Genomic DNA, 23,129 nt, shown 5'->3' on the forward strand with positions numbered 1-23,129 from the left:
TCAAATGTCTCAAAGAAACTACATAAAAACAGTATGGATCAAGACAGTCCGATCACATGTCAGATTTTCTTCAGAACAACGTATATAAGCGATAACATTTCTTGTAAATTAACATTTGCCCTGCTTCTTCAGCTTTGCTACAGTGACAAATCAAATGGGTCTGAGATAGAGAAGTCATCGATCTTGGTAGATTCCGGGTAATCGCACCAGTATTTGCTATCAAAATCAAATCGAGCTTCCATAGAAACTTTCTTATGCAGCTGTAGCCTCCTGCGTTGATTGGTCATCCATTTCTCATTCTGGTGGATGATATCCCGGACACCAAATGTCATTACCTTTAGAACTTTGGCGTTCAAAATGAAGAACTTTGCAAAGTTAATCACGGGTGTCTTCTCTTGATATCTTTTAAGCACAATACTCTTAAGATGGTGTTCCAGGCAGTGAAAAGGTCTTGGATGATAATTGCGTAGATCATTTTTCGCATTAGGTTGAAGTGATAGCTATAAATGTTAAATATAAATTCAGTATAATACAGGAACAACACTATCAGAAAGAATTTTTTAACATCTATGTATATTGACTATGGTAACATTAGCAATGATTATAAACATTATGGACTCACCTTGATGTACATCTTCTCCAGACAGGGAAAATATTTGAGAAGGTCCACAACAGCAGCTAGGTTAGGGCCAACTGACTGAAGGACCAAAATCTTCACAGTGGGCACTGACATTGCCATGCAAACAGAAGACATTTCCTGGATAGAACAAACAAAACAAAAATTAGCATCTGTGAAATAGAATGGGAAATAGAGTACCAATGACTGCTACTTGGCCAACTGTGAACCAAATATCAAGTACTATATTTGTTTACTCTTGTCTCAGTTGATCTACTTGCATATTTGACTAGTATGAAAAATAAAACACAAATTTAACATCTAAGGCTAAGGATGTCATACCTAAATAACCACAGTCCCAATCTCAAGTCTGGAGATGAAGCGGCGCAGGATGCCCAATATCTCTAGTCTTGGTGCACTAATTACCCGGATGCTCGCATGGCCATCGTCTAGAAAAGCTGGGATCAACCTTTCGAGGAGCGGTGCATCCTCGACAACTCTCTCTTGGAAGATTGCCTCCTGTTTCAGACCATGTGTGGTGCCTATGCATAGGCTCCTTATTGAAGCAGGTCTAATGCAAAGGCGAGGCAGCCCAATCGTGTAGTTGATGTTCCGGCTCTCTAGACTCGGGCAGGCAGATATCATAGCATGGAGAGCATCCTCTGATGCCCTGATCGAATGGAGATTGAGCTTTCTTAATTTAGGGAAATGGAGTGGCCGAGTAATAAGATCATCAGGGATGCAACACCTAGACAAGTTGACCACCTGTAGGGTGGGGGAGAAGCAAAGCGATGAGAGTACTAGCGAGTAGGTCATGTCAGCTTCCTGATCTGTTGTGGTATTCTTGGTGGCAAACTGGAAATCAAGCTGAGAGAGGTTGTTTAGCATTGGTAACTTCAACCAGTCCTCGAAGGTGGCGTTGTAGCGCTCGAGGCAGTAAGAGACAAGAACTATATAGTGAATAGGGCCTCGGTGAGCGGCAAGGATCTTGCCTGCAATGATGATTCGGTTGTTCTCATTTGTAGAGAATGCTCTCATGTCAAGGCTAAGTGAGGTAGAGTGCCAGATCTGGCACCATAGGCTGGAAACGGCCTGCATGCGAGTGGCATCTCAAGTAGATAGGAGGGAGACAATGGTACCAAGAATTTCATCTTGTAGGCGACTGAGTCTGTCAACACCAGCAGCTCTCTTGGGTGCTTCCCCAACAGGAAGGAGATCCAAGCTTCGGGCGTCTTGCAATGTCTTCTTCTTCTTGGATTGCAGTGTATGATGGATCCCATGGCTAGCCTCTAGCTCTTGGCTTCTCCTCTTCCTTGTGGGTTTGGAGGAGAAAGAACCATCCATGCTCTGTAGATCTGGAAATACACAGCGCTTGTTAGGGTGATGGATTACCTTATTTGATAGGATTTCATCTAGAAATTTGGGGTCTTCTTGTTCTATTTTGGGAGGTTGGGGACGAATAGACTGGGTTAACACTATAAATGTTGATATTTAATGCATATGTAGCTTTTTCATATGGCCCCTTTTCTTACTCCATTATGGCAGGTGTCGTATTTAATGCATTAGCATATATATCTTTTATTATAGCCCATTAATCTTTTTCCATTTTAATGCGGGTAGGGACTACACAGAGAATGTCAACTATGGTAGTTGGTAGTTGGAGCGGGTGACAGCTAAGGTATCATAGTTAATGCATAAGCATATTTCCTAAATAACCGCTTTATGTTTCCATTTTTATGATGTTAGGGGACTAGGTGCAGATTGTCACCTAAGATGAATGGAATGGGTGATTGTTGGGGTGTCATAGTTAATGCATTAGCACATTTCCATAATAGTGACTTTATTTTTGGCATTTTAATGATGCTAGAGGACTATGTGCAAATTGTTGGCTGGGATCGATAGACTCGGTGGTGCTAGGGTGTCATGGTTAAAGCATTAATGCATTTCTATAACAACCAATTTCTATTTACATCTTAATAGTGTAAAGGGAGTAAGTGAAAATTATCGGTTTGGAATGATGGCGTGTGACTCCTAGGGTGCCATAGTTAATGCATTATTGTATTTCCATATTAGTCCCTTTCTTTTCTATTTTAATCATCCAAGGGGACTAAGTCCAGAATGTTTGATAAGATGGATGAAGCAGGTGAATGATATGGAGTCATAGGTAATGCATTAGAAAATTTTCATAATAGACTTTATTTTCTTTCATTTTTAATAATTCAAAGGGCCTAGGTGAAGATTCTGCGCTGGGTCGTATGGTGCGATTGATGGGTAGGGGTCATATTTAATGCATTAGTATATTTCCCAAATAAACATTTTTTTCCATTTTAATGATGCTAGAGGACTCGATGAAGATTGTTAGCTTGGCAGGATGGGGTAGGTGGCTGCTAGGGTGTCATAGTTAATGCACAACCATATTTCTATAGTGGCCTTCTGTTTCCATTTTAATGATGATAGGGGGCTAGGTGAAACTTATCAGATAGATTGGATGGTTTTGTGGCCGCTAGGGTGTCATAATTAATACATTAGCATATTTCCCTTATAGCCCCTTTGGTTTTGCATTTTAATGATATTAGAGGACAAGGTGAAGATTGTTAGCTAGGATGGATAGAGAGGGTAACGGCTAGTGTGTCGTAGTTAACGCATTATTGTATTTACATAATCGCCACTTTTTTTCATTGTAACAATGGAAGGGTACTAGTGAAGATTGCTAGTTATCTGGTATGACCGCGTGACTACTAGGTAACCTATTTTTCCACATTAACAATGCTAGGACACATTGTTGTCTCGGGGCAAACCTTCAAGTTCGGTGGCATCAACTTCCTCACCGATCAGGGTGGCGCGTTCTCCTACACGTGTTCAGATTCATCTAGGCCTGAGGGGGATGTGTGCCGCTTTGAACCAAACAACTCGGCGCTATTTCAAGATGAGATCCAATCTAGATCTCACCTCACCGAGCTGTCGTCTCCTGAGTTAGCACCTCCGCCGCTTGGGATCAAGGTCAATGCAAAGCTGACTACTCAAGTCACTGCATCAGACACCTACAGCAGCTCAGGAAGCTTCGTTCCCCATAAAGAGGTCTTCACCATCACTCGGGCAACAACGAACGGGGCTGAGAAGGAGCGCCAAGAGAAGCAAGCAGCCAAGCTAGCTAGAGAACGGCGGCGGAAAGACGAACGCCATCGACTTGAAGATGAAGCCAGACGCCAACATAAGAATCAACCTCATGAACATCTAGGGAACCACCCGTGCAAAGTGTAGCGCGATCTACTCCACACTCGGGTTGAGGGGCATGCAGCTTTTAAGACCCCTCAACAAAACCTCCAAGCGGCGACGGATCTACTCGGCGACGTTGTTTAGCAGCTACCTCAGCAAGATCTACCAGTGGTTAAAACCATCAACAAGATCAAGGCAATGGTGACAACAGTTGCGATCCAACACTCGTTACAACGCAACTCGGGAACACCACCGGTACGGTTGGAAGCTCGGTCGTCTAGGTCAACCCGATCTAGATCGAACATTTCCAAAAGACCATCTGGATCTTGGCCACCGACTGATAACAGATCACGTCGAGCATCTCCCGACCCAGAGCAGAGGAAAGACACAGCCAGTAAGCAACGTGCCTCAAGGACGAAATCCACCGACTGGATAAACAACGCCAAGACCTTGAGGCCAAGAAGAAGCGTGTCTACCAGGAAGAGAGCTTCAACCTCCGCCGAAAGATCGAACGCCAACGCCAAGCCCGCCAGGAAGGTCGTCGTCGGGACCGCGAACGTCAGAGCCATAGTCGGGGGTCTAGGCATTGGTCACCCGAGAGCTCAGACACCAACATGGTCGACGGTGTAGCGGCCTTCACTAAAAACTTGAGCCAGCTTACTTGGCCGACTGGTTTCAAGCCGACTGGTATCAAGAGGTATGACGGCTCCACCGACCCCAAGGCTTTGGCTAACAGTGTACACCATGGCCATCCGAGTAGCCAGCGGCAACACTAAAGCAATGGCCAACTATCTACCAGTCGCTCTGGATGACTCGGTTAGACATTGGTTATTGGGGCTCCCCAAACAGTCTATTGACTCCTGGGCAGAACTACGTAATCGGTTCATAGCCAACTTCCAGGGCACTTACGATAGGCCACGGCCCAAATACGACCTATACCAAGTCCAACAGAAGAAGAACGAATCTCTCCGGGCCTATATCAAACGGTTCTCTGAGGTTCGCAATTCCATCCCCGACGTCAAGGATGACGTAGTCATCGCTGCATTTTGCAAAGGTGTGAAAGATGTCACGCCCAGAAATTCCTCACACGAATTTCTGAACTTAATTGTGTATTAAATCCCTGTCCAGGACCAACCAGGGTACACAAAAAGACAATGTTGATTACATAACCATCGTTCTTAGAAACAACTGAAAATTACACTTATTCTAGCGGAAATGCAGCGGAAAGAAAAACAAAGGGTAGACTAGCTCCAGCGGGTACGGCTCCAGTCCACAGGCAACACTTCGACGGCGGAACAGCTCACTCCTGAGAGGCACCTCCATCGGACTCTGCTTCTAGCTCTGGGTTGGGAAAGTTAAGCAAGGCTGAGTACAAACTACCGTACTCAACAAGTAACACAGAAAAGGGGAGAACAAATGATGCAACGGGATTTACAAGGACAGGCTAGGGATAGTTGCGATAAAGCAGCAGTTTAAATAAATAACAGAGCTTAAAGAATAAAGGTAATTTAAAACAGTAAAGCATAAATAAAATAAGCAGTTGTAAAGTACCACAACACTGTTCAACGTTACACCACGTTACAACAGGCCCAACCACTACTCAACGTTACACCACGTTGCAGTAGTCCCGAGTGAAAACCAATTACTCAAGTTATTAAAGGTTCACTAATCACAGTGAAGCTGGGAGTTCGCCCGTAACCGTGGGCACGACTATTCGAATAGTTTATACTCTGATCAGAGGTGTACTACTGTACCCACAAGACACGACTCCACTACACTTGAACGTGCGCCGACATACCACCACGGCATACCGGAAAGGAGACCGTGATAGGACCCGTTACACAACCCTCCTTTACACCAAGTCGGGCAGTCCCCTCTTGTGCCTTGGTAGATCTGGAAGCAGGAGAAGCTTTCGTTACACCACGATTGCCCGTCCTTACTCCATCACGCCTACCCTTGCCTGGGTACGTCAAATAGTTCGAAGTCATGCTCCAAATCCCACCTTACCCATTTCGGCATGTGGTTAGCACTTAATTACCTCCAGGGTTTTCCGTGAACCGGTCCTTAATCACCATGGGTGCGACTCTCAAAACCATGCACCCACAGCCCACCATTATCAATATTTTAGTTGACATTAACCCGAACCGGGTAGTGAATCAATATCTCAGCTAAACAGAACTAAGCATGATTAAATGTGATCCCATGAGCTATTTGTTCTAAGCATGGCTAAGTATTAACCTAGGCCTGACTCTAATCAAGTTACCCCTGGTCCAGCAATGAATAAAGTTGGATAAACAACGGCATAATAATAAGGTTTACCCGAAAATAGTATAAAGTAAGTACTTTAATTAAAACAATGCATATTTGAAATAAATAAGCAGGGAATTTGCAATAATGGGTTCAATATGTTCAAGGATGAGTGTCACTTGCCTTGCTCTGGCCCTTGGGGAACTTCGGCGACGATCTCGAAGTAAACCGGCTCTTCAGCGGGGTCCGAATCTAAGCGACAAAGCACAAAAATAAATAAAACAGGCACAAACTCTACTGAAATAGCAAAAGAAACTATTTTTAATGGATTCTTGATAATTTTATGAATTTAATGAAATTTGAATGGACCTAAACGGAGACTAGATGATTTACTTATGAATTTTAGAAGTTTTCTGAGTTTTTTAACTAAACAGAAAAGTCCTAAATCAATTATTGCGCAATTAATGGGGCTGCTGACGTCAGCGAGGAGAGAGGAAGCTGACGGCTGACAGGTGGGGACCACCTGTCGGTGAGAGAGAGGGAGAGGGAGAGACTGACACGCGGGCCCGGGGAGGAGAGAGAGAGGAGGCGGGCGCGGGGACGACTGACGGGTGGGACCCACTCGTCAGCGAGAGAGGAACAGAGCAGAGCGTGGCTCGGGTGGACGGCGGCGACCGGCGGGAGCGGCGGGTGATGCGGCGGCGGCGGCGCACGGCGACGGCGGCGCGACGGCGACGACCGGCGGGCGGCGACGGCGCGACGACGACGACGGCCGAGGCAGCGACGCACGGCGGCGGTGGAAGGACAGCGGTGACGGCGACTGGCGAGCGGTGACAGCGCGGCACGCGCGGGCGCAAGCAACGGCGGCCAGACGTCGGCGACGCGGAGGCGACGACGACCACAGCGACCGGTGGGAGCGGCGAGCTTCGGTCTCGTCCGGCGACGGCGCGCGACTCGGCGGCGGCCGGCCGGAAAAGGGGAGAAAGAGGGGAGGAGGGTGCGGGGGCTCACCGGCGGCGGCGAGGGCGCGGGCGGGTCGGCGAGACCGAGGCGGAGGTGGCGACGCGGGCGGGTGCGGGAGATTGGCGGTGGCGGCGGAGATCGATCGGCGGCGGCGAGGCGACCGGGCGCGACGGCGACGACGCGACGGAGGAATGCGCGGCGCGGGGACGCTCACCGGCGACGACGAGGATGGCGACCGGTCGGCGACAGCGGCGCGGAGGTGATGACGCGGCTGGACAGCGACGAAGGCGTCCGACGGCGAAGTTGCGCGGCGGCGGCGAGAGGCAGCAGCGGGGCGGCGACTCGGGCGGACGGCGGAAAGTGAGCGACGGCGCGCGGCGGCTCGGGATTTATAGGGTGGCGGCACCGGCTAGGGCGGGCGGAGGTTGGAGACCGAGTCGGCGACGGCGCGGTCTCGGCGGCGGCGGTTGCGGCGACGGCGCGGAGTCCGGCTCAGACGCGGCGCAGCGCGGGCGCGGCGGGCGAAGCAGTCACTGACAGGTGGGCCCCACCTGTCAGTGGCGCGAGAGAGAGGAGGGAGGCGGCGCGGACTCGCGGCGCGGGCGTCGTGGCGAGCTGGGCCGAGCGACGGCCCAGGCGGGAGCGCGCGCGGGCGGAGGGGATCGGCCGGCGCGGCTGGGCCGGCCGAGCGGGGAGTGGGCCGGCTCGGCTGGGCCGGCCCGGGAAGAAAAAGAAAAAGAAAAAGAAAAGGAAAAAGAGAGAGGGAGGAAAATTGGACTTCGGCCCAATTTGAGAAGGAAGGGAAAAAGAAAGGAAAAAGGAGGGAAAAAGGAAAACCCCACTTTTGCCGAGTTTTAAATTAATTTGTTTGGCCAAATTTTATACTTCTGCAATTTAAATTTAAATCCTGTTAGTCGATTTGCGAGCCTCGATTTAATTGAATTAATTCCTTTTAGAGGGATTTTTCCTGAGTTAATTAAGCCAATTGTTATTTACGGATTTCTTTTTACGATTTAGGCTTAGGACGAAACTCCGGGTGTGACAAACCTACCCCCCTTAAACGGAATCTCGACCCCGAGATTCGGAGGCACTGGCGAAGAGGTGCGGATGGGCGGCCTTGAGCTCATCTTCTCTTTCCCACGTTGCTTCTTCTTCTGAGTGGTGACTCCACTGAACTCTGCAGAATCTGATCACACGGTTCCGAGTCTTCCTTTCACTGGTTTCTAGAATCCGTGCTGGCTTCTCCACATAAGTTAGATCTTCCTGCAGATCGATGTGCTCGGAGTTGGTCTGTTCCTCAGGCACACGGAGACACTTCTTGAGCTGCGACACATGGAACACGTCATGGATTCCGGCCATGTTAGCGGGGAGTTCCAACTGATACGCAACTTCTCCCCTGCGTTCCACTATCCGGTATGGTCCCACGAAACGTGGTGCCAATTTTCCTTTGGTCTGAAACCGGTGTAGTCCTCGCAAAGGTGTGACGCGGAGGTACACATAGTCTCCTGCTTCGAAGGCTAAATCCCTTCGACGATTATCTGCATAATTCTTCTGTCGGGTTTGAGCTGTTTTCAACCTTTCACGGATTATTCTGACCTTCTCTTCGGCCTGGCTTAGAACTTCAGTCCCAAAAACTTGACGTTCTCCTGTTTGATCCCAGAAGAGGGGTGTACGACACTTTCGCCCATACAATGCTTCAAAAGGTGTCATCTGCAGACTGGCTTGATAACTGTTGTTATATGAGAACTCTGCGTACGGTAGGTTCTTATCCCAAGTTCCACCAAAGTCGAGAGCGCAAGCTCTGAGCATATCTTCAAGAATCTGATTTACCCTCTCTGTCTGACCATCTGTCTGGGGATGATAGGCTGTACTGAAGTTCAGTCGGGTTCCCAATTCTTCCTGTAGCTTCTGCCAAAACTTTGAAGTAAACTGACTCCCTCGGTCAGAAACGATCTTATTCGGTACTCCATGTAGACACATGATCCTAGCCAAGTAAATCTCGGCTAATCTTTTCCCCGAGTAGGTAGTGTGAACTGGTATGAAATGAGCGACCTTTGTCAATCGATCGACAATTACCCAAATCGAGTCATGACCGGCAGCGGTCCTTGGTAAAACCAGTGATGAAATCCATCCCGATTTCTTCCCACTTCCATTCTGGAATCTGGAGAGGTTGCAATAGTCCTGCTGGCCTTTGGTGTTCTGCTTTGACAAACATCGCACAAGGCGACGTATTCTGCAATTTCTCTCTTCATACTAACCCACCAAAACTTTTCCTTGAGGTCCTGATACATCTTAGTACTCCCAGGGTGAATAGAGTACTGGGTTTGATGAGCTTCTTGGAGTATCAACTCCTTTAACTCCTTGTCATCTGGTACGCACAACCTGTTTCCCATCCAGATTATCCCATGTTCATCTTCTGAAAAATCTCGAGCTTTACCAACTCGCATATTTTTCTTTAGTTCGGCTATCTCCGGATCATTTGCTTGGGATTGGCGAACTTGATCCACCAAAGTAGGCTGTGCTTCTAGAGCTGCCACAAAGCCTTCTTCAACTAAACCCAAATTTAGTCGTTCAAACTCCTGTTGCAACTGCTCACAAACTTCTGTTATTACCGCAGCATTGCAGTAATTCTTCCGGCTCAAAGCATCTGCAACTACATTTGCTTTGCCTGGATGGTAATGGATACTTAAATCATAATCCTCGATCAATTCCAACCATCTTCACTGGCGGAGATTCAGATCCGGTTGTGTAAAGATATACTTTAAACTCTTATGATCCGTATATACTTCACACTTGTTACCGATCAAGTAGTATCGCCAAATCTTTAGGGCATGCACGACAGCTGCTAGTTCCAAATCATGAGTCGGATAGTTACCCTCATGTGGTCTTAGCTGGCGAGAGGCGTAAGCAACCACCTTTCCTTCTTGCATTAGCACACATCCCAGTCCTGATCTGGATGCGTCACAGTAAACCTGGAAGTCCTTCATTTGATCCGGCAAAACCAACACGGGTGCCGAAACCAACCTTTGCTTGAGCTCTTCAAAACTCCTATCGCACTCACTTGACCACTTGAACTTCTCTTCCTTTTTCAACAACTGTGTCATTGGCTTGGCTTTCTTTGAGAAATTCTCAATGAACCGGCGGTAATAGCCCGCAAGTCCTAAGAAACTCCTGATTTGGGAAACCGTCTTAGGCGGGGTCCACTTGATCACTGACTCCACATTACTGGGGTCTACTGCTACACCTTGGGCATTGATCACATGGCCAAGGAACTTCACTTCATGCAGCCAAAAATCACACTTGCTGAACTTGGCATACAACTGGTGTTCCCTTAGCTTCTCTAGCACAATCGGCAAATGTTGCTCGTGCTCTTCTTCTGACTTGGAGTAGATAAGAATGTCATCGATGAAGACAACCACAAACTTATCCAGGTATTCCATGAACACCTTATTCATGAGATTCATGAAGAATGCCGGGGCATTAGTAAGTCCAAACGACATTACCGTACACTCATACAAGCCATAGCGAGTAGTGAATGCCGTCTTAGGGATATCTTCTTCCCGAATTCTCAACTGGTGATACCTTGATCTCAAATCGATCTTGGAGAAAACTCTGGCTCCTTTCAACTGATCAAATAGGTCATCAATCCTTGGCAGAGGATACTTATTCTTGATGGTGACATCGTTCAAAGCACGGTAGTCCACACACATTCTCTTAGTTTTGTCCTTCTTCTCAACAAAAATAACCGGGGCACCCCAAGGCGAGGTACTCGGTCGGATATAACCTTTCTGAAGCTGTTCGTCCACTTGCTTCTTCACTTCTGCCATCTCATTGGCGGCCATCCTGTAGGGTCTCTTATAGATCGGTGCGGTTCCGGGTACCAAGTCGATACGGAACTCGATCTCTCTTTCTGGCGGCATCGTTGTGAGATCATCTGGAAACACCTCCGGATACTCACAAACCACTGGTATGTCTTCCAACTTCTTTGGGTCTTTAGCTTTTTCCGAGGGCTGCTCTTCGGCTTCCATCTGATTCAAACAAGTCCTGGTTGCCACTGACTCCGGCGACTGATAAGTCACCACTTTACCTTCTTCACTGGTCAAGGTGATTGTACGCTTGGCACAATCAATCACTCCTTGATGCTTGGTAAGCCAGTCCATTCCCAAAATGACATCTAGGTCTTTAGATTCGAGAAGGATGAGATTGGCTAGAAAGGGTATCCCTTGGATTTCTATAGGCACATCAGGGCTATAAAGGTCCGAAAACATACTATGCCCTGGAGTATTAACCCGCATCGGGTCTCTTAACTTTTCCCTTTTTAACCCAAGCATTCCCACAAACTTCCTTGAAATAAACGATTGTGTAGCACCAGAATCAAAAAGTACTGTAGCAGGTACGGAGTTGACAGGAAACGTACCCAGTATTACTTCTGGCGCGGCCTGTGCTTCTTCGGCGGTGACGTGATTCACGCGAGCTTGCACGAACCTTTGCCCACTGCGCTTCGGCTTCGGGCACTTGTCAGCAAAGTGACCTGGGTCGCCACAGTTGTAGCACACCCCGGGCTTTGCACCTGCATCCTTCCTGGCTGGAGGAGGTTGAGCTGTCGGTGGAGGAGCATTCTGTTGCCGGGGAGCTGGTGCAGGAAGAGCACGCTGAGTAGGAGCGTGCTGGGATGAACCACTGGAGAAGTTGCTGGGATTGTAAGGACGATGTTGGCGGACAATGAAGGTTGATTGCCCGTGCTGCTGATTCGAAGGATAGGGGCCGGTGTGGAATCGGGGCTTCTGAGGAGGCGGCTGGTTAGACCTGAACTGCGAAGCCTTCCTCTTCTTGTCCATCTGGAGGTGCTGGTCCTCTTGGCGGATGGCCTTGTCTACTAGTCTCTCAAAATCAGCATAGTCGCCCGGGAGCAACTGCTTCTTCAGTTCATCATCCAAACCTCCAAGGAACTTTTCTTGTCTTTCGGCGTCGGTGCAGACGTCCTCGGGAGTGTATCGCGCTAGGCGATTGAACTCATGAAGGTACTCAGTCACCGTCTTGGTACCTTGCTGCAAAGCGCGGAACTTACGCTTCTTCTGTGTGACTATCCCGTCGGGGATATGGGCCTTGCAGAAATTAAGACAGAATTCCGCCCAAGTCACTTCCGTGGTAGCGGTGCGGGTAGCCAGGAAATTATCCCACCAAGCAGAGGCGGGACCCATCAGTTGATGTGCGGCGAAGGAAACCTTTTCTTGGTCAGTGCACTGCAGTAGATTGAGCTTCTTCTCAATGGCATGGAGCCAATCACTTGCCTCCATGGGGTTGGTGGTGCTTGAAAAAGTTGGGGGACGAATACGGAGAAACTCCGGCAACTTGGACTGCACTGGGGGTGGTCCATGCTGTTGCTGGTTATTCTAACTTTGATTTAGAAGCTGCTGTAGCATTTGTTGGTGCTGCTGCTGTTGCTGTTGCATCTGCTGCATCATCCAAGAGAGCATCTGCGTCTGGTTAGCAAGAACCTGGGCGAGCGACGGGTTCTCTGGTGGAGGCGGCGGGGGCGGTCCTCTGGTGCTGGACTGGTCGGTGTCGCGGTTGCCGTGGCGGGTGTTCACCATCTGCAGGGGCGGGAGGACAGCAAGAGAAAGAAGAAAAAGAAACGGCTAAGCAAACAGGGGCTTTATTTAATTAGTGAACTGTAATTGTCTTGCTTAAGAAACACACTTAAAACCACACAACTCCTGGCGGTACAACCATAACCCCACTACTGCTATGGTTCACCACTAGCCCCAAGCGAAGCAAACCTAACACACCAAAACTAGCACACAACGACTAAAACGAAGCTAAGGGCGGCGTCTAGGGCACACAAGGAGAGCGACGAGCGACGACAGGGGACGGATCTTCTTCCTCGTCTTCAGAGCGGCTTCTTGAGTTGCTAGGGAGACCATCTTCATCTTCACCAGAAGCGGACTCACTGCTGCTAGAGACCGTGACGACCCTGTTGCGGTTCCTTGCTGCGTTGAACGGGGAGACACCTTCCTCGGGCACTGGGGTCGGAGAGGTTGGCACCATCTGCATCAGGGGTCTTGGTTCATCCGGGGCACCAGGGTAAGACTGAACTCTTGGCGGCCCACGGGTTCGCTTCCTTGCCGTAGTGCGACACCTTGCACCTCCGGGCTCTAGGAGTCCTTTAAGCCTGGCATTCTCCTTCTTCAAGCGGTCGACCTCATCTTGCAGACGAACGATCTGGGTGAGCTTGGCGTCGTTCAGAGCCTTGGACGCTTTGTGGAGGTCGTGATGCATCTGGTCGAGGCCCTGCAGCACCGTGCACATCCTACCGAAGGTAGGGTCTTGCTCACTTCGGGCAGACCGAAACCTCCTGACCATGGAGTTGGGTCCACGACCAGGGTGATACCGGTAAGCCGAATGTCGAAACGTCAGATCATGCCTGGCCCTGAGCGTTGTCATCAGACTGTAGGCAGCTTCCTGGCAGGCATGCTCATGCGAACCTCCAGCTCCTTCTGCTTCCAAGTTAGGGAGGAAACCGGGGATTCCATGCAACTCCAATCTTACTCGGTGGGGAAACTCGCCTTCCAGAGGATGAATCGTGGTGTACTCCGGCTCATAGGGGTATCCTGCGGTGAACGAGACTCTTGCCAACTCTGCCACGAATCCAGCCATCCCGTTTCCACGATGGTACAAAGGGTGGTCAGCCATCTAAAGAGCACAAGGATTTGGAATCAATAGATGCAAAATTTTATTTCAAGATAAATAAACCATAAAAGAAAGAAAGTAAATAAAATTTTACCCGTAAATCGATTTACTCACACTTTTCAATCAAAGGGGTTTTATCTTTTTAAAACACTCACGCTTTTGAAAAACACCAACCCATTTTCAAAACACTCTAACTTTCGCAAACTATGCACAAACATGAAAAGCAGAGGGCTCTTAGGGTTTCCATTGGGCTGATCCTACGGTCAAAGGAGGCTCTGATACCAACTTGTCACGCCCAGAAATTCCTCACACGAATTTCTAAACTTAATTGTGTATTAAATCCCTGTCCAGGACCAGCCAGGGTACACAAAAAGACAATGTTGATTACATAACCATCGTTCTTAGAAACAACTGAAAATTACACTTATTCTAGCGGAAATGCAGCGGAAAGAAAAACAAAGGGTAGACTAGCTCCAGCGGGTACGGCTCCAGTCCACAGGCAACACTTCGACGGCGGAACAGCTCACTCCTGAGAGGCACCTCCATCGGACTCTGCTTCTAGCTCTGGGTTGGGAAAGTTAAGCAAGGCTGAGTACAAACTACCGTACTCAACAAGTAACACAGAAAAGGGGAGAACAAATGATGCAACGGGATTTACAAGGACAGGCTAGGGATAGTTGCGATAAAGCAGCAGTTTAAATAAATAACAGAGCTTAAAGAATAAAGGTAATTTAAAACAGTAAAGCATAAATAAAATAAGCAGTTGTAAAGTACCACAACACTGTTCAACGTTACACCACGTTACAACAGGCCCAACCACTACTCAACGTTACACCACGTTGCAGTAGTCCCGAGTGAAAACCAATTACTCAAGTTATTAAAGGTTCACTAATCACAGTGAAGCTGGGAGTTCGCCCGTAACCGTGGGCACGACTATTCGAATAGTTTATACTCTGATCAGAGGTGTACTACTGTACCCACAAGACACGACTCCACTACACTTGAACGTGCGCCGACATACCACCACGGCATACCGGAAAGGAGACCGTGATAGGACCCGTTACACAACCCTCCCTATTTAATCGCACCACACTTCAGGTTTCACCCCCTCCTTTACACCAAGTCGGGCAGTCCCCTCTTGTGCCTTGGTAGATCCGGAAGCAGGAGAAGCTTTCGTTACACCACTCCCGGCCGAGCGGGGAGTGGGCCGGCTCGGCTGGGCTGGCCCGGGAAGAAAAAGAAAAAGAAAAAGAAAAGGAAAAAGAGAGAGGGAGGAAAATTGGACTTCGGCCCAATTTGAGAAGGAAGGGAAAAAGAAAGGAAAAAGGAGGGAAAAAGGAAAACCCCACTTTTGCCGTGTTTTAAATTAATTTGTTTGGCCAAATTTTATACTTCTGCAATTTAAATTTAAATCCGGTTAGTCCATTTGCGAGCCTCGATTTAATTGAATTAATTCCTTTTAGAGGGATTTTTCCTGAGTTAATTAAGCCAATTGTTATTTACGGATTTCTTTTTACGATTTAGGCTTAGGACGAAACTCCGGGTGTGACAAAAGATGAGCCATTTATCGCGAAATTCACTCGCAAAGAGCCAACTATAGTTAGGGGTGGAAAGAAAGCTCGTGGCTCATTAGCTCGCTCGACTCGTAACAAACTCGGCTCAGCTCAACTCGGCTCATTTCATTTTTTTAACGAGCCAAGCTAGTATTTAGCTCGTTAGAGATAACGAGCTAGCTCGAGCTGGCTCATGAGCTGCTCGCGAGCCTAATGAGCTAGACCAAAGACACAAGATTCACCGGTGTTCATTGATTTCACCCTGGAATGCATGTGTTCAGTACTTCATAGGTTCACCATGTGATTTGTTGGTTCAAACTTTAATATTTAAATACAATTTCATATGATTTGCATGTTTGAAATGAAAATTTCTTGTATAACCTATTGAAAAATTGTGTAGGTTAACTTTTTATGTATGGCTCACGAGCCTAACGAGTCAGCTCGAGCTTTATAACGGGCCGAGCCGAGCTGGGTTTTTAGCTCGTTACGATAACGAGCCAAGCCAGCTCGTTATCTTAACGAGCTAGACCGAGCCGAGCTGGCTCGTTATCCAGCCTTAACTACAGTCAAGGATCTCTTTGACATGGCTAACTTCTATGCCGCATCGGTAGATGCAATCTCTGCATCTCGTTCCGACCGGCACGACGACTCGGACGACATGAACTGGGTTAATTAAATCTACTGCTCATTAGTTCTTCATCTGTTTATTGAATCGGCGTCTGGATGCGGTTATACGACCTCGTGGCTACACCCTACTTACTGTGCCGAACCGGGTAAATGACGCTACGCTCCGCGCTGGCTAAGTCCGCCCGGGGGCTGTTGGGATGGGCACACGCTGCGAAGCCAACTCATCTCACAACTAAGACACATACAATAGTAAAAGACTACTAGCAAACAGATTAACACCAAGCATGATTGAAGTCCGCCGAGTGGTCAAGATGAAACGAGTGGTCACCAATGGCCCTAGTTTTTAACAGAAGTCGTAGGTTCTTCATCAACTTCGTCACCGCCAAAGATCATCGCCGCTGAATGGAGATCTCTTCGCCGAGTTGGCCACACCCGACTTCATCCTCGCCAAGTAGTGATCCCATCACCACACCGAATGCATGCACCTCCACCATGTTGGACGTATCAACTTCGTCGCCGCTGAGTGGTAATCTATTTACCATGTCGGCCATGTCTCCTTTCGACAACAGAATCATCACCACCAAATTATGATCGCATCCGTATGTCGACTGTCATCATCGCCATCAATGAGAGAACTTGTGGAATATCGAACAGCTAAGTCCCGTTCATACTTAGTACTTTTTTCGAAAAATTTCCTCTTTCTCCATCCTTTGACTGCCCACGCCGAATGGTTTTCACCCTCAGCAAGCCAGTTGGGGGGCTACACTATATCATGTTATATGGGGTTGTCGGGATGGGTACACAGCACAAGTTTACACAGCTCATTTCAGATTGTGAGATCTAAATCAGAATAAAGACTTAAAACAATAGCAAAACAATTTACATTACAGACAAACAAATGTCTTGCAAAAGACAGGTTACTGCTAATGGCTATATCTCCTATTTGTAGGTCAAAGGTCCGAACTATGGAGTCGGCACCGGCTTCAACCTCCTCCACTAGCGTCAACATCTCCTCCGAGTCGCAATCAGCTATAAAATCTTCGACGGTGGCTAAAAAGACTACCCAAGGGCAAAGGGACGTCATTATGGCGAAGGCTTGACGAGTTGCAATCATCGCCATGTCCTTCACCTCCTCGGCCACACACCCGAGTACCTCTTTCCTCTCAAGGATTTTATTGGGGGGCATGGAGCTGAAGCTGGTCGCCATAGTCTTGAACGACCCAAAGATCACAAAAAACCGCAACAGCAAACCGGTCCCGAGTAGCTTTGACTACATTAAGTCAGGTCTCGAGATCGGCTACTGCGGCACGCGTGCTCTATCACACCAAATCTCCAAAATTGCTGAACTAAGACAGTTCAACGGCTCCAAATCTCCGAACCGACTAAGTGTTACTACGTCCCTTCGTGGGCCTAGCAGACCGATGCGTAAAACTCGGTGCTGGCATAGTTGATACCATGTCGACGAGGACGTTGCGAGTTTATGGTTCGCCCAAATGGTGACATAAAATTCGTGATTTCTCACATTTAGGGAATCAACGGTACGCCTATGTTATGGGCCCATGGCCGCACTCGTATAGGCGTCAGCTGATATCGCCCATGGCACTTAATTGTGCTTTTTAGCATGTGCCTAAACTTTGAGTAAACCCGAATATACTCGGTACTAACTACTCTGCTGTAACGGTTAAGCCAACAAACGTAACCTACCTCATAGTCAGAACATAGCCAAAGGCTGTATGTCTGAGGAGACACAGAACAAAAATCACCTCAAAACCACTCGAGTTCAAATCGCTCGAAGAGAGCAACCAGAGTTGGGTACTACTCGGGAACGGAAGCACTCAGAACAATGTTGCTCGAGTCAAAAAACTTGAAACTTCGAGAAATATTTCTTGGGTAACAATCCATAAAAGACTCTATGTTTAATTGTTACGCATTTAAGCATAGAGTCGGGGGGCTACACCTATTAGGTGCATCTCCGGTGCACCTATGCTTTTTTTTAAATACAGTCTCCAAAAGACTCTATGTTTAATTGTTATGCATTTAAGCATAGAGTTGGGGGCTACACCTGATAGGACCTATTCCTTACTTCCATTCGGAGCCATCCATAGCCTCTACAATCATCACAGAGTACTCGGAATCACTCGGGGAGCACTCGGGAAGCACTCGGATGACGTCAAGCATACTGTGTGAAGATACGCCTGATGATCAATAATATACACGGACGATTTGCGCGGCTATGTATGACTCTGGGGGCTGCTCCGTAGGCTACATGTGTACATACAGTCGTAGGGGTACCGAATAGGAAGGAGATTATATCTGTATGGTATCAACCGGAGTTTGGTTATGGTTGGATTGCACGTCGCCTACACCGGATCCGAGTTCTAACCAAATTATGATAGATCTTAGTCTCATCAGATTAGGACTCTATCTATAAACCCTATCCCCCACTATATAAGGTGGACGGGGGCACCCCTCATGGGGAGGGCCAGACAGACGGCATATTCAGATTGGCTATCTTCTAGTTGATCTGCCCACAATCCAATACAATCACCAAGCAGGAATAGGGTATTATCTCGCTAGTCAAGAGCCTGAAACCTTGGTAACCCTGTGCCTTCATCCTAACCATCGATCTTTACGCCTCGCTAGCCACCCCATATATATTGCCGACATCCAAATTGTCAACAAGCCCATTTATTTCCCATTTTAATGATGATAGGGGACTATGGTAAGATTGTCGACTAGGATGGATAGAGCACGGGGCTGCTAGGGACTAGATGATGATTCTCGCTGTATCACAATTATTTTATTTACATATTTCGATAGTAGCCTCTTTTTTATTTTATTTTGAAGAGCAAGAGACGGATGGATTAGTTGAATCTTCTACTTCTTTCCTTACAAAGAATATTGGATCTATGGTTTGCCACAAGTTCGTAGCTAGGATCACATCTTTCCTGTGGTTTTCTAGGATGGAGCATCTCGTTTTCTATGTATACGTAAAAATAGAGACAGTAGATTAAGGTAATATAGATTAGCTAGTTTCGTTGAATTCTGATTGATTTAAGGAATTTTCTTGTTCCATCTTGATTGTTCGGGGATGGATCGAATTGGTGAATACTACCATTTTTGTAATTAATGCACATGCATATTTGCATGATACCCATTTTCTCATTCCATCTTGAGAAGTTGCAAAATGCATGCACTAGGTGACTGTCAAACTTTCATATTTAATGCATTTAGACATTTGAAGGATTGTCCCTTAGTTTTTCATTTATCAAAGGGGCTAGAACGGATGGATTATGTAGTTTTCTCATTTATTACGTATTGAGTTGCTCCGGACGGATGTGCTAGTTGCAAATTGTCTACAGTTATATTTAATGCATCTGCATATTTACATAATATATCCTTTTTATTATTTTAAGGGGATAGGGATGGATTGGTGGATGACTTTAAGGGTTGATATTTAATGTAAATGCATTAATTAAATGTTCATATGGTTTGATGTTTTTTTTGTAATACCATAAAATTTTGAAGCTTTCCAAGAATTGGCACCCACTCGATAAGCCTTTCATTTTCTGTCTGGCCACCAAATTAAACTACAAATTCCACTGGAGTATTTTGTGCCACTACCTCCTCCTTTTTCACATATTCTTTACTTTTATCACTATTTCTTTCCTTCCCTCCAACAGGACGACAGTATTGCCACTGGGTTTCCTTTTACAGATTGATCAAAGCAATGGTCACAGGAAAAACATCAAGGAGCGGCAGTTACCACCGTGGCAGGGCCTCACATTCCTTTGCAGAGCTCCTCCATGCTGCCACCGCATCAGGCAGGAAGCGCAGGTACCCACCATTGGCACCGCATGTCACCGCCAGCACGTACGCGGAGCAGCTCGACATCGCCACTGCTCTAGCTCGCCGCCGCCGTTGGTCCGGTCCACTGCACAAGATCGAGAAGATTAGTCTTTACCATCATCGATCGTGTACGTGAAGCTCCAGTTTTTTTTCTCTCTGATTTGGTTGCAGGAAAGTGCATGCTGGTCCTAGTCCTAAATCTTAGAGTCGTGAGAAAAGACTTTTACAGGAGAAGTTCAAGTTCTGGAGAAGATTTCGACTTGCTTTCTTTTTTGAGATGTGTTCAACCTGGAGAGGCAATTAATGAAGTTGTACTAATACTATGTATTTTTGGTCTCTTCCTTTGATGAAGTAGCCAGGCACAGAGGGTTGTAGTAATTGTTAGTTAATTGAAATATATATTGGTTAACCGTTGTAATAACTTGTAAGGATGTTTTGGTAAAATGTTCTATTATCGAAATAAACTTTTCGCAGTACGGAAACTTCGACAGATACGTACGGAATTTTTTCATTTACAAATAAAAATTTACAACCATATATACTAATACTGCCCTTCCATGTTATCACTTGTTCATGACAAGATGGAACCAAAACAAATGGTACTAGCAAAACTTGAGCTTCTTCTACAACATGTTGCAAATCTTCAACGAAAACAAGAGCTGCTAGCTTCTCCTGTACTAAATTTTGTATTACAACTAGCTTCCTACAAGCAGCACGGTTTAGGGGCGCGTCATCTGGTGGAGAGCCCCTGCGTCTGGGCGGCATCTACGGTCGCGAGGAAGGAGATGATGCTGCAGAGGATGTCATCGGGGAGTGCGCCGATCTTGTCCGTTTGCGGCCGCTCCGGCTCCGTCGACCTTCGTCTTCTTATCCGCGCCGGCCACCAGCAGTAGCGTCGGCGGCAGCGCAGACATGGCCCTTCTTGGGGAACCCCCGGCCAGCGGCTGCACCTGTAGCTGTAGGTGCGCCGTCTCTTGGACTCGCGCTGAACAAGCGTGCGGTATGAATGATCGAACAGCGTGAACGAACCTGAACCTGGGCTGGAGACGACGAGTTGGCGTTGTGAGGGGAGTTCTCTCTCAAGCTTTGCAACAATGGATTGGGTGCTAATCGCGTTTATGACATGTATGTATCTCCACTACAGCTAATATCCATTTATTGCCAGGATTTGCTTGTGTGAAATGCTTCAAGGGTCATCTCTAGCTAGGGTGTTTCGATCTGTAGAAACCACGGTAATCTATTGCCAGGATGTTATATAATGTGCAATTTGTATTTTTTTTTTGTTTCCTAGAAAATATCTAATAGGTATAAAGGTATACTAATTAATTATGTACTGATTTATTATGACCACTTCACACTTTGCAGCACCTTTATTTTCTTGTGGTGGAGCTAACTGTATCATCGATCACATGAGACTAATGGTACTTTCCAACAATAAATAATTTTTTAAAATCTTGCGATCAATTTATGATAGTGGAGGAGGCAGTAGTAGAGCTTGGTGGTCACCGACCTATACCCATCCTGGACATGGATCCGTTGATGTTTCATCTTTCCATGCTCCTTATATAAATGAATTGGTTATCTCCGACAATTTAGGCACCCTGCACTTTCTAGCTTCGGAATCCAAGTTCCGTGAACTAATACTTTGCCAAATCTTTCTTCTTTCTTTACAAGGTTTCACTCTTTAGGATATTATCTATTTTTCATAGTTAATATTGGCCCACAAAATCATAGTAAAGTGAAAGATCATGGATGCCAATCTCGATATAATGACATGTCCACATGTAATACTAAAACAAAGGGTTGAGATTTTGAAATAACGGTACATTGGTATTTGTCAATGAGAAAATATTTTGAAACGCTTACTTTGAAGATAGTATAAATGGTGAAACAGAGGGAGCTCATACTTTATATTCCTCGTTAAATACTCTTTCACAAATGTCATAAATTTTAATTCTCACCAAAGATTATCTGTAAGACAACATGATACAATCCTTAATATTGTTTTTATGACTTCTAAGAAAATGTTTTGCAACGCAATATATGGCCCTTGACTAGTTATCAACAAAATCAGTCATATTTCTTGAAGCAACAGATCTCTCGTCCGTTCTCAGCTTGTGGATCTTCTTTTCTGTGGAAAATTGTGTCCATCATCAGTATAGTTGTTTGGCTATTTCTCCATAAGAGTAAATTGTCCCCATGTCACTCGGGCGTTCCCCTTTTTATCATCCTTATTTCAAATGTTTTTCAGACTTTGTTCTAACTGAAAGAAAATATAGTATTGATCCGAATGCATCGTTCCTCCTGATGTGTTACCATAACTAAAGAACCAGATGGATACAATTACATAGTTATATAAGGTGTCAATCTTCGAAGTAATTAGTTGCTGGAGATCTGTGACGAAGAACCAGATAAATTCATCTGATCGAGTGTAAATTCATCTGATCGAGTGTGAAATTTTTGGAGCATGTTTGGATCATATGGATTGCCTGAGGAAATGAAGAATTATAATATAATTCCAGATGGTGTGCCTATTTGGCTAATGTTAGGCTTAGAATTAAGACTGCACGGCAATTCCAAAAAGTACATTACATGCAGTAGCAATGGCAAGAAGTTGGCAGTTTGTTTTGCAGGAATCATATTGGAGGCCGAATCAAAGAGCCAGTAACAAGAAGTGAATATTTTTCATGTTGTGAATATTTGTAAAGTGGCTTAACACTTTACTTCAGTCTCATGTAAATAAACTATGTTTAATTATTTATCTAAAGCTAGTAATAATGTTGAACATTTTGGCTCAGGTAAGACAGTCTTCTGAACCAGTTGTGAGGTCTTGGGAATTCACTCAGATTAACTGTAATATAAGTAATAAAGTTTCCTTCAAAATATATACATCCTCCATTCAGAATACAGGAAAAAATACTAAGAACAGTGTTGTGGTACATAAAGTTTTGTATGCGTCTTGGTAGAACTATTGTGGTTCTTTACTTTGTAATCAAAATGTTATTGCGTGACTTAAGATAAGAAGAGAAGGGGAATAACTTTTTTTAAGATAATGGAAGTATAAATTCGTGAAGATGAAAGGGGCAAATGAGACTTTAAAATTGAAGGATCATAAATATCATATGAATATATGCTTATGCTTATACCATGAAAAATTGCACCCAAGGCAGCATTTTTCCCATTCATATCTAAGAAGACATCTATCTGCAATTAGCATAGATTATTCCAACTTTCAAATTTCTCAAATGAAACTACATAAAAACAGTATGGATCAAGACAGTCTGATCACAAGTGAGATTCATCAGAACAACATATATAAGCGATAATTTTTTTTCGAAATTAAAATTTGCTCCAGTTCTTCAGCTTCG

General features: G+C 46.1%; 1 protein-coding gene across 1 annotated transcript; it reads right to left on the reverse strand.

Annotated features, from left to right (window-relative positions):
• Window positions 1-137: 137 nt before the first annotated feature.
• Window positions 138-19,806, reverse strand: LOC102701693. Its single transcript, XM_040525894.1, has 4 exons — window positions 19,698-19,806; window positions 968-1,608; window positions 623-757; window positions 138-500 (listed from the first exon to the last, which is right to left on the reverse strand). Exons 1-4 carry the CDS (start codon window positions 19,804-19,806, stop codon window positions 138-140), a joined length of 1,248 nt encoding a protein of 415 aa, XP_040381828.1.
• Window positions 19,807-23,129: the final 3,323 nt, after the last annotated feature.

Source organism: Oryza brachyantha, chromosome 7, assembly GCF_000231095.2.
Source record: "Oryza brachyantha chromosome 7, ObraRS2, whole genome shotgun sequence".
NCBI classification, from domain to species: Eukaryota; Viridiplantae; Streptophyta; class Magnoliopsida; order Poales; family Poaceae; genus Oryza; species Oryza brachyantha.